This window comes from Ambystoma mexicanum, chromosome 2p, assembly GCF_040938575.1.
Source record: "Ambystoma mexicanum isolate Mex_15411 chromosome 2p, UKY_AmexF1_1, whole genome shotgun sequence".
NCBI lineage: Eukaryota > Metazoa > Chordata > Amphibia > Caudata > Ambystomatidae > Ambystoma > Ambystoma mexicanum.
This window is the reverse complement of record NC_090923.1, coordinates 770,086,618-770,104,031: the sequence shown is the minus strand read 5'-3', so window position 1 is coordinate 770,104,031 and position 17,414 is coordinate 770,086,618. Positions and strand designations below refer to the sequence as shown.

The 17,414-nt window shown below is 44.0% G+C and overlaps 1 protein-coding gene across 1 annotated transcript in view; it reads right to left on the bottom strand.

The window, feature by feature from the left end:
* Nucleotides 1–17,414, bottom strand: part of LOC138566774 (cytochrome P450 2A13-like) — a 300,408-nt gene that overhangs the window by 188,439 nt on the left and 94,555 nt on the right. Inside the window, exon 4 of the mRNA XM_069644422.1 lies at nt 11,724–11,884. Within this exon, the coding sequence (XP_069500523.1) occupies nt 11,724–11,884 (161 nt within the window). The remainder of the gene's footprint in view (nt 1–11,723; nt 11,885–17,414) is intronic.

Genomic DNA, 17,414 nt, shown 5'->3' with positions numbered 1-17,414 from the left:
TGCAACTTAACCAGAACGTTCCTTTAACAAAGTTTTTTTTCAGTGAATATATATATATAGATATATAATTCAAGGAAAACACTTTACTTGCAGGGACGTTAAGGTGAGAAATGAACACAACAAAACCTCTGAAATTTAGCTTAAGCGACCTCAACTTTGCAACCCCTGTTACTCAGCCTATGGCCACAGTGATGACATCACTGATATCACTGATGACATCCCCAATGGCATCATCAATGGCATCACTGATGACATCACTGGTGGCATCACTAGTAACATCATATATGACATAAATGATTATTTAAATAATGGCATCAGACATACGATCACTCTAGGTATGTGCCCATATTTAGTACTATCCTTAAGTTTCTACATATGTGACATTAGCATTTTAGAATAGTTCATAACAATGAGTACATTGTTTAAAACTGTAAAGATCTACACCTGCATTATATTACTACTAGTGAAGCTTTCCTTTGTAGTACTTTGGTAAAAGATGAATTATAAATAGTACACTGCTTGGAATATTCCTGTTTGTGCCAAATATATGTAACATGTTCACTATAATATAATCTATGTATACATCTATACAAAGAATAGTAGCAATAGAGACACATGTTGAACCCGAATTATGTACTACGTTTTCAAATAAACATATGTAAATATTCAATTGTTTCATTGTAAGAAAAATATGTACACGTATAATTTTCCAAATGGCATGGGACATGCTTTAAAACAAGAAACAACTATGTATTAGGATATATTTTAAGACATCAATATATGGGTATTGAAATAAAAGTGATTATTATGTATATGTGTATAGAAAATAAATATAGTTTTAAAGTTCAACATTGGCTTATAAACATGTAAATAGATGTGTATGTATTTGTGTGTCTCGTGTAAGTACATAACATGTTAGAATTGCAATATAACACATACTGTACAAAGTAAAAGTAATTTTTAAATAGTATCCCATTTTTTGATACATTGACTTTTGTGTATGTCATAGATTACGTCATTAGTGAAGTCATCTGTGATTTCATCATTATGGTCATAGGCTGTGCAACACAGGGTGCAAAGTTAAAGTGACTTTAGCTGAATTTCAGGAGATTTGTTGCATTAACATCTCACCTTAACGTCCCTGCAACAACAACAAAATTCCTAGGATTTCAAAGGTTTTTGTTACAATTTATTGTGCACCTTAACATCCCTGTAACTAAAGTGCTTTCCTTGAATTTCAAGGGTTTTATTATTCCATAGATTTTTTACGCACATGACCAAAGGCCACAGCAAATGGCTGTGCCAACTGTATATTTTAGAACACTACCAGACCACTAGCCATGGCCTTCGACCATAACTGTGGGGCACTGCCACTCTATATTTTAAAACACTTGCAACTCATCCCTCAAAGACATCCATCAATCATAAACTTATTTTGACCTGTTTTGACAGTGGTATTGTTATGAATAAAAGATTGCAGGCATTGAGAACTCACAATGTTTTTAGGCAATGTGCAGTGAGATTAGGTTATTTACGGCGTATCACACACTTTGGTTAAGCAGCTACAAGCCCCTTGTTTTATGGCTGGCCCCTTGATGACTATTGTGATACATTGCACGACCCCAAATAACAGCATTTAATCAGGATAGAAAAGGTAAAAAAATAACCGGCTTCAAGTATAACATAGGCCCAGATACTTTTGCCCCATAGCGGAAATCAAAAGTTGCCACCCATGAATATACACACAGTAAGTCAACATGTGTCCTAAAGTGAAATATACAAATGTAGCTCAATTGACCCTCTCCTTAGGAAAAAGTGTGCAAGACAAAATATCATTGGACTTAAAAAAAAAAGTATTAAACGCCAGAAAAATAACCCAAGAGAGGAAATGTTCCAATAAATATGCTGGCAAAGTATAAAAGATGCTCACCTTTTAAAACCAGCAATCTGTTGTGAAATATTCCCTGGAGAAAAAAAATCTCAATACGAAAGCATTCGGCACTGGGATAATGAACAACTGAGTAAAATCATGGTAGTAGATACTTCAGCAAGCTTGCCAACCTCAAAATAAACCAAGGGGTTGTGTCCGCGCTCTGAAAAAAACATTATGCTGTCCATCTGCATATGTCCTTTACTTGTGCCCTGAAAAGCAGCCTAAATCAGGGGAAAATACTGCACCAGTGTCCAGGATTGCAAAATCTCGTGCCACATTGTGGGCAATTGTTCATGACTTACTTGCCCTCTAATCATTTCCCTCCTCACCCCCATGCTGGCTTTCAACAATACTCTGCTTTAAAAAGATAACTTGAAAAGTTCACATACCATAGTTTCACTCAAATATATAAATCTTTATAGAACTATGTTAGGAATAAGTGTACAATTGTGGCATTATTCCCCATTCTTGACTGGTAGACGACAAATGCCAGAATGCAATTCAGTAAAAGGCAATGCAGTGGTCTCGGAGTGCAAAACTGTCAAGGACTGACAGTAGCAAGGTTTTAAAATAAATAAATGCTGATGCTGTGTGTCATGAGATATGTAAAACTAAGAAAACACACATCATTCAGGACTGTGGACTATCTCCAATACTATCTAGCAAGGAAGAGGGCCAGCCCTCTCAGGCCATGTTGCTCTAAGTGATCTGTAACTTGGGCTCATTTCCTAGGCAACATGGCCTGAGGCGGCTGGCCATTTCCTCGTTTTAAGGCTAAGCTGTGTTGGTCCAAGTTACTGCATGGATGGGAGACCCACTCTAGCTGTAAAAAATATCTTGTTTTTTATTATGTGTAAAAGATTGCAGGCTTTGAAAATGCACAATGTTTTTAGGCAATATGCAGTAAGATTAATTTATTTTCTGAGGATCACACACTTTGCTTAAGCATTGTGCTACAAGCCCCTAGTTTTATAGCTGGTCTTTTGGCAACATATGCCCAGGTACTTTTTGCCCCCATAGTGAAAATCAAAAGCTGGCACCCACGAATATACAGACAGTAAGTAAACATATATCTTAACTGATTAACTGCTGAGCTTTAATCAAGTCTATGCAAAAAGGATGAGCATACCCATCCTTAGCACTAAAGTAAAATATACAAATGTAGTTCAATTGACCTTCCCTTTAGAAGAAAGTGTGCAAGACAAAATAGCATTGGACATTAAATAAAAGTAATGAACACCTGAAAAATAAGCGGAGAGATGCTCACCTTTTAAACCCAGCAATCTGTCATGAAATATTCCCTGGAAAGCACAATCCCCATAGGAAACAAATGCTTGCGGTCTTGTGAGTAAGCGTCTGCACTGGGAACATGACAACCTGAGTAAAATACTGGGAACCAAATAATTGAGCATGCTTGCCAACCTAAAAAAAAACAAGGGTTTGCTTCCGCCCTCTGAAACAAAGTTACACTGTCCACCCACACGTGTCCTTACTTGTGCTACGAAAATCAGCCTCAATCAGGGGAAGAAAACTGCACCAGTGTCGAGGACTGCAAACTCTCTTGCCACAAATACATGGTTAATACCCGCTGATTATCACAAGATGTTCAAACAGCAGGGAGCCGAAACACTAAATACCCACTGATTATCACCTCGTTGTCTTTTAACACTGGTTCCTCCACATCAGCCCCTTGCTGACAAAGAACAATATATAGCTTTTCAGTGGGAATTTAGTGTTTAAGCTCCCTGCTGGCTGGCCGTCTCATTGCTGGCTAATAAGGCCTGGGTGTACTTCTTTCCCTTAAATGTGCACATTGTGGTGATTGTCTTACAAGCTTCGTTTGCAGGAGTCATTCAGGCCGCAGCTGAAGCATGTAAGGCGAGTGTTGCAAAGTGCATATTTAAAGCTCCAGAATGCCATATTATAGGACGTCTGACTGGTAATATGGGAGCAGTTGCTGTGGTCCCCCTGAGGTTCTAGGACCCTTACATTTGAAAGGGTTGAAAGCCTGAGTGTAAAGACCCCTTTAATTTGAAAAGGTTGAAAAGCGTCCCGATTTCAAAGTACTTTTACGGTGATCCTAAACAGGGAAGTAAATTAAAGGAGAGGAAGTATGGGTCAAGAGGCTGCCTTATGGAATGGAAACAGCAAGAAGTGATCTTGCTTTTGAAACAAATAGGACTACTGTATATTGACAGCAATGACCGCAACCAAAGTTCATTCCTAGTGAGTGGCATGTGGTGCCAGTTTTTTTCTCACTAGTCACCCAGATGAGTGATTGTTTATTTTGTTTGGTATAGATGGACCAATAGAGAAATTATGCTTGAGATATAAATGACTCCTAAAACATCTTTAGCCTTTTGTTGCCTCCTCTCATAACTTTCCTAGATTATATCATCATTCCCGTATTTGTATACATTTAATCTTAGTCTGATCTTTGTGGCTGCTAATGAAATGTGGGGAAAAATCGCTCTGTTTGGAACTTTATCGACACCTTGTCCACCTGAAGTAAGTCTGGAGTGCTTCTGCAGGAATATGGTAACACTCCATGCCGAGCTGCTGGAAAGTTGTCATCTGTCTGCATGCAGAAACACCAATGATGCAGAAAATTGATCGACATGCAGAAAAATGCACACATGCCAAAACATCCGTTCTAAGCAAAGGGGTATAACCCAGCACTATAGGAGAAACTAAATGCACCACCACAAACCAGTGGGAAAATGTTGCCTAAGCACTATAATCATGACTTGTTACTGTAAACACATTTCATTCAGTCAGAGCTATGGATGTTGCTAGGAGGGGAGCATTTGTACATTTGTGTCAGCTTTAGTGAGGTAAAAATGGAACTGGTCTTGTGTCATTATGCAGTCCCAATATATGAATAATTTCCGTGGAGTTGCTTTATTGTGTGGTGTGTAGGATTGATAATGTCTTTAAGATGGCCACCAACAAAGTTAATAACATCTTCAATCCCTCCATTGTTTAAGAACAGACTTTACTTTCTATGATCTCACTGTAAATATCTTTTAAGGCCAGACAGAATGGTCCTAGCAACATGCCCACGGTGTCCATGTTCATATTTCCGATCTCATTTGTACTTTGAACTGAATGTTCACAGTACATTAGACCCGTCAATTTGAAATTTAAGCAATTGCTACTTTATTTTAACTTGAAATATTATTATATGTTAGGACTGAACTGTTGAAATTGCTAACCTTGAGCAGGGTGCAACATTTGCTCTTGCCACAAGTCACTGGCTATCAGTAATTGGGCCTCATCACACGGAAGGCGGTGAGCCATGGCGCTATTAGCGCCATGGCTCATGCCGGTAAAATACCGGCACCGCCTTGGCGGAAAGGGGATTTACCGCCCCATTCCAAGGTTGGAGGGGCGGTAAATCCCCCTTCCGCCATTGCCCTTCCCCATTCCCATTTCTGCCCCATAGGGCTCTATGGGAATGGGGAAGGCGCTAATTACGGCACCGCAATTTTGCGGTGCCGTAATTAGCTCCGAGGTCCCTTAGCGGGTTCGTTTTTAACGCCTGCAAAAAGCAGGCGTTAAAGCACCAACCTGCTAAGGGACCTCGTAGTAAGGTGGGAATGGTTAACGGTCACCGTTACCATTAACGGTGGCCGTTCACCATTACCGCCTTCCGTGTAATGAGGCCCATTGACTTTAACTAGGCTTGCCGTTGGCATAGTAAGGCCAGCCGTGTTTGCTGCATCTGACACTCATTTTAGCCTTAGTTGTAAAAACGACTGTCAGTTATCTGCTGCTTCACAGGCATTGTGCAACATGTGCTCCTACATGCACTATGTGTACTGTGGATTAGATAATGCCATCACCTTCTTGCCAATGCTACCTCACAGAATGGTCGACATACCTGCTACGTTCCAATCAGGAGATGTTAGCACAGTCATATGTTTTTATGTGCATTCTTGACTGATAGTCTTGGATTTCTCCTTTCTATACACAGGCCTACAATTCACAGAATGGATTGCAAAGGAAAAAACAGGGCCATGCTGCTATCTTCCAAATGGAATGGAGCATATTTTCATGCATGGACTGAGGTATGGAATACCACTGGGCAGAAACACACATTGGCACAAGCGGTGAGACATGCCCTTGCAATTTCTATTGCTGTTTGATTACGTCGGATTTCCTCCTCGCCCCTTTCCGAGATTAAAGTAGCAGTCAACTCTACCATTTTGTATGGCAAAATCATCAATAATCTTTTTTCTAGCAGATATTGGGGAAGTCTTCTAACGTATCTCAAAAAGACTGGGATTTACTTGGACAAGAGGAAGATGCACTCGAGACTATTTTTGCTGTTAAATTATGTTAATTTGCAGCAGTGTAGGAAACATCCTTTTGTTGGAGACTCCCGCGAGTTGCAGGAGACTTAGTTGGCAGGTCTGCTGTTAGCAGGTGGTAAAGCATGGAGACACCAGGGGTCCTAATCTGGAATCAACTTCTGTATTCCCTTTTTCGGGCAGAAGCTGATTTTATAGGCTGTAAAAAGCTTTTTAAAACGTTTTTGTTCTGGAAAATTGATCTCTGTGTTTCTCGCTGTATTGGTTGTTCATACACTGTTTTCCGTTCCAGCAGCAACGGTTTCTCACTAACTGGTTGACAGTGCTTTATTGCCTTATGGTTGTTGGCACTATGCACACTGATATTAATACTACATATGGCAATGAATCCTTGTATGAAATGTATATCATATTACAGTGATATTGTAACCATATTTTTCTTAGTGTACTGGGACAATGTTATGTGATGTCACTTCCTGTTTTGTCAAGAGCTGAAAAAAGTTGTGTGCCATCACTTTCTGTGATGTCATGAGGGGGCAGGGTCAAATGGCATTACTTCATTTGATGTCATCAGGGGTCATGTGATGTCACTACCGCTACACCTGGTAATTGGTGAAATGACATCCTTGGGAGACCCACTGTCCCCAGGAGTCGTATTCCAAGATTAAATAGAGTAGGAGAGTTAAATGGCAATAGAGGACAAACTGTGTCCCAAAGCAGGGGCAGCAGCAGGGTGCAGCAGCATCATGACGAGAAGCATAGAGTCCAGCATAAAGACAGCATCTGCTGTCCAAGGACAGGGACTGTGATTGAAGGAGCATCCATAAACCGGAAGCAAACTATGCCCGTGTTCTACTCTGGCTGCTTGTGAGTGGAGAGCTGATATCACCAGTGATGTCATCAGTGATGTCATCATTGTGGTCATAGGCTGTGCAACAGAGGGTGCTAAGTTAAAGTGGCTTTAGCTGGATTTCAGGTGTTTTGTTGTGTTAAGTTGTCACCTTAACGTCCCTGCAACTTAAGTTTATTCCTTGAATATATATCTATGTATAATTGTATGCATGTGCAAAAGAAGTGAAATTTTAAAGGCAGGTAAACTTCCTGTTTTTGTAGACAAGCCGATTCGTTTGTATAACAATGTTGGTGATTTCTCCAGGATAAAGTTACTCAACCTCTTTGGGTTTGTTCTTATGTAAGTAAAGTGTAATGTGAACTCCAAACAAAGTCTATTTCTTGTCCCAGAATTTTAGGGTAGGATTACTGCAATATGGGATGCAAAATTAGAGGGTGCTCCTTAGGAGAATTCAACTTGTGATCACTGAATTTCCAACAGGACCAGCAGCCCCCCCAAATGGCAGTCAGCATGCCATTCCAACTGCCACAAAGGCAGAGAACCGTGTTTCTGTGAACCCAAGAACCCTGAGGACCCCGAGTCATAACTTAACCCCAAGAACGCAGACTAATGGGATTTTTGTAGACCTACTGAAGCATGGCTTGATTATTCACTTATTGAAGAATGCAGTTCTATTCTTGATAGCACAGCATGCATTCAATTACCATTTCGTCCTATTTGAGGTAAATGATTGAAAAGCTGTGGTGCTCTGGCAGCTGTCCTGCTCCCCGTCTGACGTACAAACCATTGGTGTCCCAGACGAAAGCCTGGGATGGGTAAGTGCTGCCGGCGTCAGTGCTGGAGCATGGGGGAGAAAGACAATATTGGGCCTCATTAGACTCCGGCGCTAAACCATGCTGCTATTAGCACCATGGTCCATGCCGGAGTCCGCCATGGCGGAATGGGTAATTACCACGCCATTCTGAGGTTGGTGGGGCGGTAATTCCTCATGCCGCCATGGCCCTTCCCCATTCCCATTTTTGCCCCATGGGGCTCAAATTGCAAATTGCGGTACCGTAATTAGCACCAAGGTCCCTTTGCGGGTCCCTACTTTAACGGCTGGTGAAACCAGCCGTTAAAGTCAGGTCCCGCAAAGGGACCTCGTAATTAGGCGCTAAGTGTTTAACAGCGCCGCAGCCTTTTACGGCGCCGTTAAACACTTAGCGCCTGGGTCATAATGAGGCCCATTGATTTGATCTGTAGGCCATCTGGCCATAGCACGGGGCTGCCCGGGCACGTTAAATTAAGGAGAAAAAAAACATACGTCCTACCAGTCCTGAACAAAGGCCCACACCACAGGGCCATCACTGGGTCACTGTCATGGAATTCCCCCGTCTCACCTGGGACCGCTTCTTGCAGGACTCCGTGGGGGAAATCTGCTTGCGCACAGATCGGGTTTTGTACAAGCCCGCATGAGTCTCTTCTGACTCCAGCGTGCGTTCAGCATTCCAGGATACTCGGATGTTCAGGACGTCCAGCAAAAGAGGAAGTGTACACAAAGGGGGTACGCGGAATCCAGGAACTGGGTGGAGAGGAGAAGGAGGAAGGAATGGGGAATAAGGATACGGGAACCTAGGACAGAGGAACAGTTCAACAAGCTACAAAGCACACGTATAGTCACTACCAGCGATAGCGTTGAGACGCGCGGGGCCACGGGGCGTGGTCTATTTGTAGAACGTTCTACATCCGCCGTGAAAGCTGGTGTGAGGCGTGTCACGTTAGATGGCCATGTTGGAAGTATCAATTAATGCAAGCCCCGCTGCGATAAGGACCAGGAAGTCCAGAAGGGGCGCATTCTGTGAGTCAGGACAGTCACCTGTGCTCCCAACTGGAAGTGCACCTCAGTGGTGCATCCCGGGCTGCCAAGAAGTAAAAATTAAAAAGGAAGAACAGTTTCCCGATCGTGTCCGCTGGTGATGCCTGTTCTCCCGCCTAGAGGAACACCTCGGCGGTGCAGAGAGAGGTGCAGAAGAAGGAGCTACTGCATTTAAACACCAATTACCATCCAGTCAGTGGGCCCTTCCACCAATGCACTCAAGGAAGCAGGCCCGCTTGGATGAGCTTCACTGGGAAGGGGTTTGGAGATGCCAGGGGCAAGCTCTGCCCTCAACACTGGGCCTCATTTGCCACGGCCCTCGGGAAGGGGGTGATCATGTGGCTGAGCTGTCAGGGAATCAAGGGGCTATCAGTCTTCAAAGGGATGGGGGGCAGGGTACATCTCCAAAACTGCATGGGCATCTTGTACCAGGACTCCCAGGTTAAGTGGGTATGGGGGAGTTGCAAGTACCAGAGTGTTCCCACTTGCCATGCCTGGGCCGCACAACTATCGGTCATCTATCCTGGGGCCGAGTGAAGTGGCGTAGCCAGCAGGTATCTTTTTCCACAGTCATGGGGTGCAGAGTTTGACATAGAAGTGAACCGGGTGACCCTACGCGCAAGTTGGGCGCACTGGCTAGAAAGGTTGGACAAGTTTTTTGAAGCAGCTGACGTGGCAGTCAACACCAAGAAGAAAATGCTCCTGCTGTTTCATGCTGGAAGTGACGTTCGTAAGTTGTACAAGGTACTGCCCAAGGGATGATTATACCGAGATGCAGGAAGGGCGCTGTCCAACTATTTTGCACCAATGGTTAACATAGATTATGACTGACAGATTTCAACTACGTCAGGCTGCTCAGGGGCCCGATGAGCCTATTGACGCATTATACACGAGGCTGCGCCAGTTAGCAGCTATGTGCTCATTTGTCAATGACGAGGGGGAGCTGTGTGGCCAAATAATTCAAACATGCTGTTCTAGTAAACTGCTCACCCACATCCTGAAGGAGCAAGGAATACCCCTTGTGAGGATCCTAGAGCTAGGGAGAGCCCACAAGCTTGCAGAGGCGCGATTGACTCGTATGGAAGAGGCCATGAACAGGGTGCAACTGGGGGTAGTGCATGCACTCTGATCTCAGAGGAAGAAGACAGCTTCAGGGAAAGCGGCAGATAGTTTCATCATGTTGAAGAGGGGCAAACGAGAGGCACCCCAGAGAATGTATGAGTTCTGTGCAGGAGGCATGCCGCATGTTGGACGGCAGTGCGGCAGATGTCACAAGGCAGGGCACTATGTTATTTCTGCAAGGTCCCCTGGACATCAATCTCTGTGGCAAATGCGCCCGAGCCATCGGGAAATAGGATGGGTGATGTAGCTGCCCACATAGCGGCCTTCCTGTAAGATGCCGCCTGGCTCCAAGAAGATGGAGGAAGGCACTGCAGGAACCAGGCCGACGTTGCGTCCCTATTCGAGTACCATGACTAATCTTTCTGATGGAGAAGGTGGAAAGACCGCAGGAAGTCAGTGCAGCAGCAGCAGCACGAAAAGGGATGAAGAAGAAGGCGCAGAAGACCCGCGCCAGACAGCGCAAGAATGAGAGTGGAGCGGAAATGTTGTGTTTCTCTACGAAAAGTTGTGTTCATGGTTTCATGTTGTTACCCTTGACAAGGGATGTTATGACAGCAACGTTTCCTCTGAGGATGCGCGTGACATCATGTGATATGCTCAAGTGTTTGGCTTTAATAAAAGATATCTTCCCACTCGCCAGTTATTTCACCCACTAAACGACTCTAGCTCTTACTGATAGTAGCGGCACATACTTCCAGGTGCTGCTTAATACCTTTGCAGCATTTGATATAGTGGGCTATAGTGGGCTAGAAAGCGCCCTTTCCATCTTAAGAGAGGCTGTGGAAACAGTGGGTGTGGTCCTGGTGTGGGCTACTTGCCAACATATGTCTATGTGTTCAGGTTAGTTCCAACAGGATACCCCCTGGCTGGTCACCTGTGGTGTGCCTTTTGGGTTCATACTTTCTCCTATATTATTTAACCTTTACAAAGAGCATTTGAAAATCTGTTTGCTGGACGCAATATGCATGTCTATCATTGTGCCAATGACACAAAGATATCCTCTCCAATATGTCCTAGGAGGAGGCTTATCAATGCCTAAATGTGTCCCTTCAATCATTCAGGCCTGGGTGAATCAAGTCAGCCCACAATTGAACACATCAGTCTCCCTCTTCTCTGGTCCTTATAAATCCATGTAACTGTCCCATTTTGGTTTGCCTTACATGGCACGAGTCGATTATCTTCACAAAGGCAAGATGGGTCTGTTCTCTCGGCTTCCTCGTAGGCATCACACTTTGAATGTCAACTGATGTGTCCAGAAAAGGGCAATACAACTAAGACCCACAAGTAGATTTTTTCTGTTGCTACTTCTCGCTTCTGCAACTCCTTCAAGTACTATTAGATTGACTCTCTCTCTGACAACATTTCATCTAGAACTTTCGGTAGGCACGTAGCTCTTTCTACACAAGTTGCATGAACCCATCGAGCTTTATAATCCAAGTAGAATCCGCACAAATAATGTATGCAAATATCAAATATAATTCTCTTTATTAATGTTATATGTATTTTTGAAAAAAACATCGGAAAGGTGTACTTAATTAGAACTTTCATAAATGGGGACATGTCCTCTTGGCCCCACTGCCCTGCCTTGGGATATAAAGGAACTTTAAAGTAAACATGTTCTAGAAATATTTTCAATGTGTAAAATACCTGTCCCCAAATGGAGCTGAGAAGGAGGAAGCCTTCAGTCGAGGATCTTAGCAAAGAGTTCAGCTTCTCATCTCCAAAGTCGAAGCGGGTTCCCAGGATGATGGAAAAGATAACATTGGCAGATAGATAGTCAAGGTAGGGTGATGGGTCACTAAACGCGCCTAGGAGAAGGAAATACATTTCAAAATAGTAAGCACACTTTTTATCACATCATGGTAAGAGTAAAAACCACAGGTAACAGAAACAACAATGTGGCGAATGCACAAAGAATGATACGTTTTGCCATTAGTTGTTCGGGCAAACATATGCATTGTTGTAACCTACACTTGAAAATAGTACTCACAAATAAAGCAGGTGTAATATACTACTGTCAGAGAAGGTGTGGATCAAAGATTCTCATTGTCTAAGAGATCCTTATTTTAAGACCTTTCTAACAAGCTCCACACCAAAAGAAATCTAAGCAACAGCTGATCTATTTAAATAGTTGTTCCCAATCACAGGACTACAAAGCTACCCTAGTAATAATAATGTTCAGAGAGAACACCTGACCTTTACAGGCATTTAGCATGGATTCCATGTCGTTTTACTGGCTGGAATTACTTCACAGTAATTTACTGTGGCAATAAGCCCAGAGACTGCGGGCCATTACCACCCAAGGTAATGCCCTGGGAGACCCATAGTTACAGGCCGGAGCGTAGCAAGGGCCTTAACGAAGGCCCCGGGGGCATAACCGTAGGCAGTAATGGCCGGCAGTCTTGGGGCTTATTGCCCGAGACTGCGTCTGTTTTGATGTTAGTGGCATTTTTCTACACTGAATGCCGGCACAGATGGTCAATGGAAGTGGCCACCCACCTGGAGACTCCCTGTACTGCCTCGCACATCACCTGAGAATGACCCAATTGCTCCGGGGTGTTGGCTTGCATCCCTGCCTGCCGTTGCTCAATCCTGTCAAGGCGCTGCCATATGGGATCGAATATGGGTCCCTGAACTGGCCCAGGAGATGGTTGGGGGCCCACGCCCTCATTGCTGGATGCCCTGCCTGCTTGCTCCCCATGGTCATCCATGTCCTCTGAGTGGGCGAAGTGGAGGGCACAGCGAGATGACAAAGGGGAGGGGGATGATCGCATGGGTGAGATGCTGCACATGTGGGAGGAGTCTGGTGAGAACTGCCTGGCAGGGGATGCTGCAGATTTGGAGTTGGTGGAGGCAGGCTCAGACTGCATGGTGACAGAGGTTGCAGTGGGCTGTGCCGGTGCCATGATGTTGTTGGCACTTGGGGGAGAGCGGGTGATGTTGCCCTGAGTCACCAGCAGTGCTGAGTCCTATGTTGTGAGTGGAGCAGCAGCCTCTGTCATGGCTGGAGTAGGTGTAGCAATTGAAACTGATGTGCCTGTGCCCAAGGAGGTGGCCACTATTGTTCCCTTTACATGGTGTTTTCTTGGGAAACTCCCTTTCCTGGATGTTTTATGGCCAGTGGCCTTGTTTGTGCTAGCTGGTGCAGGTGTGCCTGAGGTACTGGCATGTTCTGAGGGATACTGGGTGTCTTGTGTGCCTGTTGGGAGACTTGAAAGTGTGCATCCAATACCCTCATGGACATGTTTTAGGTGTGTTGTCATGTAGTGTTGTGTGTACCATGGAGTCAAAGGGTGCTACTACTCCAGGGGACCTTACTTCATGTGGCTGACAGTATGTGGAATGACTGCCCTGATTGATATGCATGTATATGGTAATTGTGGGAGTTTTGCCTTGCTTTGACCGTGGAGTCATGTGCGTCATTTATGTACAGGGTCACGTTTGCACATGTTGGGCAGGGCGGATGTTGCTTGTGTATCCTGTTGCACTGTCAGGTGAGAGATGGCCTGCTAGTTGTAGTGGAGTGGTAATGACATTAGGGGGGACACAGTCTCCATGGGAGTATTGCAGCTACTGGTCTTTTGCAGTGTTTGTTAGTTTGAGACAGACATCTAGTGGTGTTGTTTGCTTTACATGTGCAATGTCTTTGGTACCGGTTTAGCTGATGAGTCTGTACATGGGTGGTTGTTGTACTTGCAAGGTGTGGTTGTGATGTGTCATGCACAAGTGTGACAGTCATTTTTACAACAGTTATGTCCAAAACATACTTGGTGGCTGTTTAAGGGGGTTCATGGCTCATGATGTAATGGCCTGCAGTGTCACATTGATGGGTCATGCATTGTCGGGGTACTGTCTCCTGTATAAGTGGCAGTTTGTGTCAACATGCTGTTAGGATTGTTGTGGAATGGGCCCATCATTCACTCATGTACTCACTGGGTTAACTACGGGCCCTGGCCTCCGCTGAACCCAACACTCCAGGCCAGCCATGCGGAGGATGCTGGTGACTGTATCCTCCCATCGGGGTCAGCTGCAACACTCTGGGTGTATGGTTCTTCCACCCGTGGTTGCTGTCTCCTGATGGTGGATGGACATGAGGGTGCAGACTTGTGTCTTGAGGTCAGTCCACCTCTTCTAAATGTCCTCGCATTCCCATGGGGAATGGCCTACAGCCACCATCTTATTTCTTGGCTCCTTCCAGATGCTATTCTTCTGCTGCAGGGTGGTCTTTCGATGCTGTGACCCATACAGCTCCTTCGATTGGGCCACCACCTGCTCTGCCAGCACAGTCAGCTCCTGGTCTGAGAATTCTGTGTTTTTTACATTAATTCCACTGGTTGAATTATCGTTACCGACGATGGGAGGTGCATGCACCCACCTACTCATCAGTCGCCAGGCGAACTGCCGAACACCACAGTGGTAACGATAACCCCGCCATTCAGAATTATCACCATCTTCAATGCCTTACTTGGAATGAGGCCCAATGTACCTGCACCAGATAGTGTTAACTATAAAAAGTGCTTAACATCTGTATGATGAGGGTCTAGAGCTTGGTTCCTCCAAAACAAGGGTTGTTAAAACTAGCAGCCCCACCCAATGAAAAGAACAAAGTATTAGTCAGGAAAGGTGACTAGGTAGTAATGTCAAGACTGTGTTGAGGCTCATATCCTGGCTTTGCTAGCAAACGATACAGTAATCTTGGGAACATCATCTTAGATCATTGTATAATACTCTGCTGCCTGCTGTGAGGAGGTTTGCCTTCTTACATATTGGTGGCGTTGTTTAGACCATTGCCAGATTTGTCTTTTTATGTATTAAATGTATGGTAAGGTCGTCCTAGAAAAAAGAGTGAGAACCAAATGTCAGAGGTTTCTTGGGAGAATAGTTTCAGTGTGCTTATTTGTCACAAACAGGAAATGGTTTGCTTATTGATACAATTGCAAAAGTACTGCTGCACATAATAAACAGCAACCAGCAAGACTCTGTTTTGAGTGTGTTTAAAGCTTTAAAATACAATAGAAAAAAAACAAATTAAATCGTTTAAGCTTACATCAATTAATATTCTGATACTCGCAGTGATGATAGAGAACAGGAAGCCAACATCATTCTCCTTTTACTTCTATATATTATTGTTTTAAAATATTGTCAAGTTGATTTGTGGACTTTGCAAGTAAGTCTTACAAAACAGGGTATTATTTTAGTTCATGAAAATGAAAAAATGCACAAACAATAGCACTTTTCTTTATGTTAAGAACTGGTAAACAATGTGTCAAGTGCAGAAATTGCAGATCAACCAACGTGGTTGATCCTGGTCATCTAATTTATTCTTATGGTGCTAACCTGCCAAAATGGCCAGCATCTAAATTTCTCCAAGTGTGCATACCCAAAGAGGGATTTGGTTCTCAGAGTATACTCTTCAGAAACGTCTCACTCATGATTTAACTAGCTATCAAGCTTCATGTACAGTAATAATGGCGTTGATATATTGCCCATTACAAAGTCATTTGTTTCTTCACTGACTAATACCAATTCCACTTGAAAACCATGTCTCTCTTCTAATCTCATACATGCACCTTTCTGGTAGCTTCTAATTTATTCCCAATGTATTCCCAATATCTGTCCTATGCAACGTATCCATGTTTGAGCACGTTTATATTCTGTGAGAGTGCTAATACGAATCCTTTGTCTGTAGTGGGCTATGTGGGCTATGTATACCTTTTTCACATGGCTACTGATCTGTGCTCTGCATCTAAGGCTATATCGTCCACATGCATGTTTCTTTTTTTTAAAGAAGAAACCTGTAGCCATGCAAGTACACAAATACCCTCACCAACAAATGCTAATATGTCCCTTGAAATGCCAGTAGTTTATTATTCTAGGGGACTGGAAGTGAGTGCCAAAGCATATTTTGATTGCCGCAGAGCAACATATCAAGCTATAGGGCCATGGGTTGGCATTGCATTGAGGGGGGCATAACCAGAGATTCTGGATCCCATAATTTCTTTGGTCTTGGAAGGAAGGGGCCCCAATGCTTCTGTAGTGAAAATGCAAGTTCAGCGCAGTAAAAAGGCACCAACCTATCAGCTACGGGAGTAATTAAAAGGCTTGGAGAGGGCATTCATTGATGGCTGTGCTGTTCCATTTATGCTCTAAGCTGGAGAATGTCTCTATTGATTATGCATCAGAGATCTATATAACAGGTAAAAATATATGAATAGAAAAGAAGGTGCTAACATGGGTTACAGGTAAGTATGCATTGATTTATATAAAGGTTGGGGGGCTGCAAACAGGCTCAGAGCATGCCTTCCTGGTTAGAGAATACCTATTCTTTATTAACGTGTTCAGTAGCTGCAAAAGCTAGAAGCACATTAAAACGGACACGCTCTCAGGATAACACAGTGAGAAACAAGCAGCCTCAGATACATTCAGGGTCAGGAAGCAAAGCTCATGGTGCCAAGAGAAAGGAAGTGAAAGCTCCATTGATAATTTGCCAAATTACTATACAAAAACTGGTCTACTGACAGTTTCAAAGTGCCCCATGCCGGTTTCAAATTGCCCTTTAGGACATCCAGGCCTAGGAAAAGGTCCGGAGAGTTCTCAAAATGCAACCTTACAGTGATACTTTTTCAATGGTTCAAGGCTTTTCTAGTGTCATGATCAAAGGTGTTCTCATGAGAAACAGATGGAGCTGGCTGGCAGCATATGAATAAAGATCCACTGGTCAGCCCAATGGTAATGTTTATTTGTAAAGCGCCTATACATAAGGCAAGTGTTTCAAGGCGCTCAAGGAGGGAGGGAACATGGGAGAAAAACAACAGTGATTCAGAGCCATTGAGTTTCTGAACGATAAGCAGTCTACTCAGGTAGATTAAGTGCAAATAATACAGTTAACAGTGAAGATAACAACAAATAGGTCTGACAACGATTCTGCGGTTTTTCCAAGAGCATAGAGGGGCCACCATAGAGGTGGGGAGACAGGGAGGATAGGATAGACGATCTTCGAGCCATGGTACATTCAGATCGAGCAAGTGCACAAGACAGTACAGGAGAGGGGAGGAGGAGAAGGAGAAAAGCTGGGGGGAGTGGAGAACCAAGTGCCACAGTTGGTCGGAACTGGGTAAGTGCTGTGAGATGCCATTCTCAATGGGTAATTGACAGAGTGCAGTAGTAATGAGGCAAGTGTAGGCCGTGAGGCAAGTGCTGGAGTACTGACGAGGGTGCCAGGGACCTGTGAAACTCTGAGGTAGTTCCCACGGCTGGTCGACATGCTGTGTGGAGAAGGAGGAAGAGAGGGATAGAGCGGAGAGAGAGGATTAGCAGGGTAAGGGGAGAGAGAAGGAA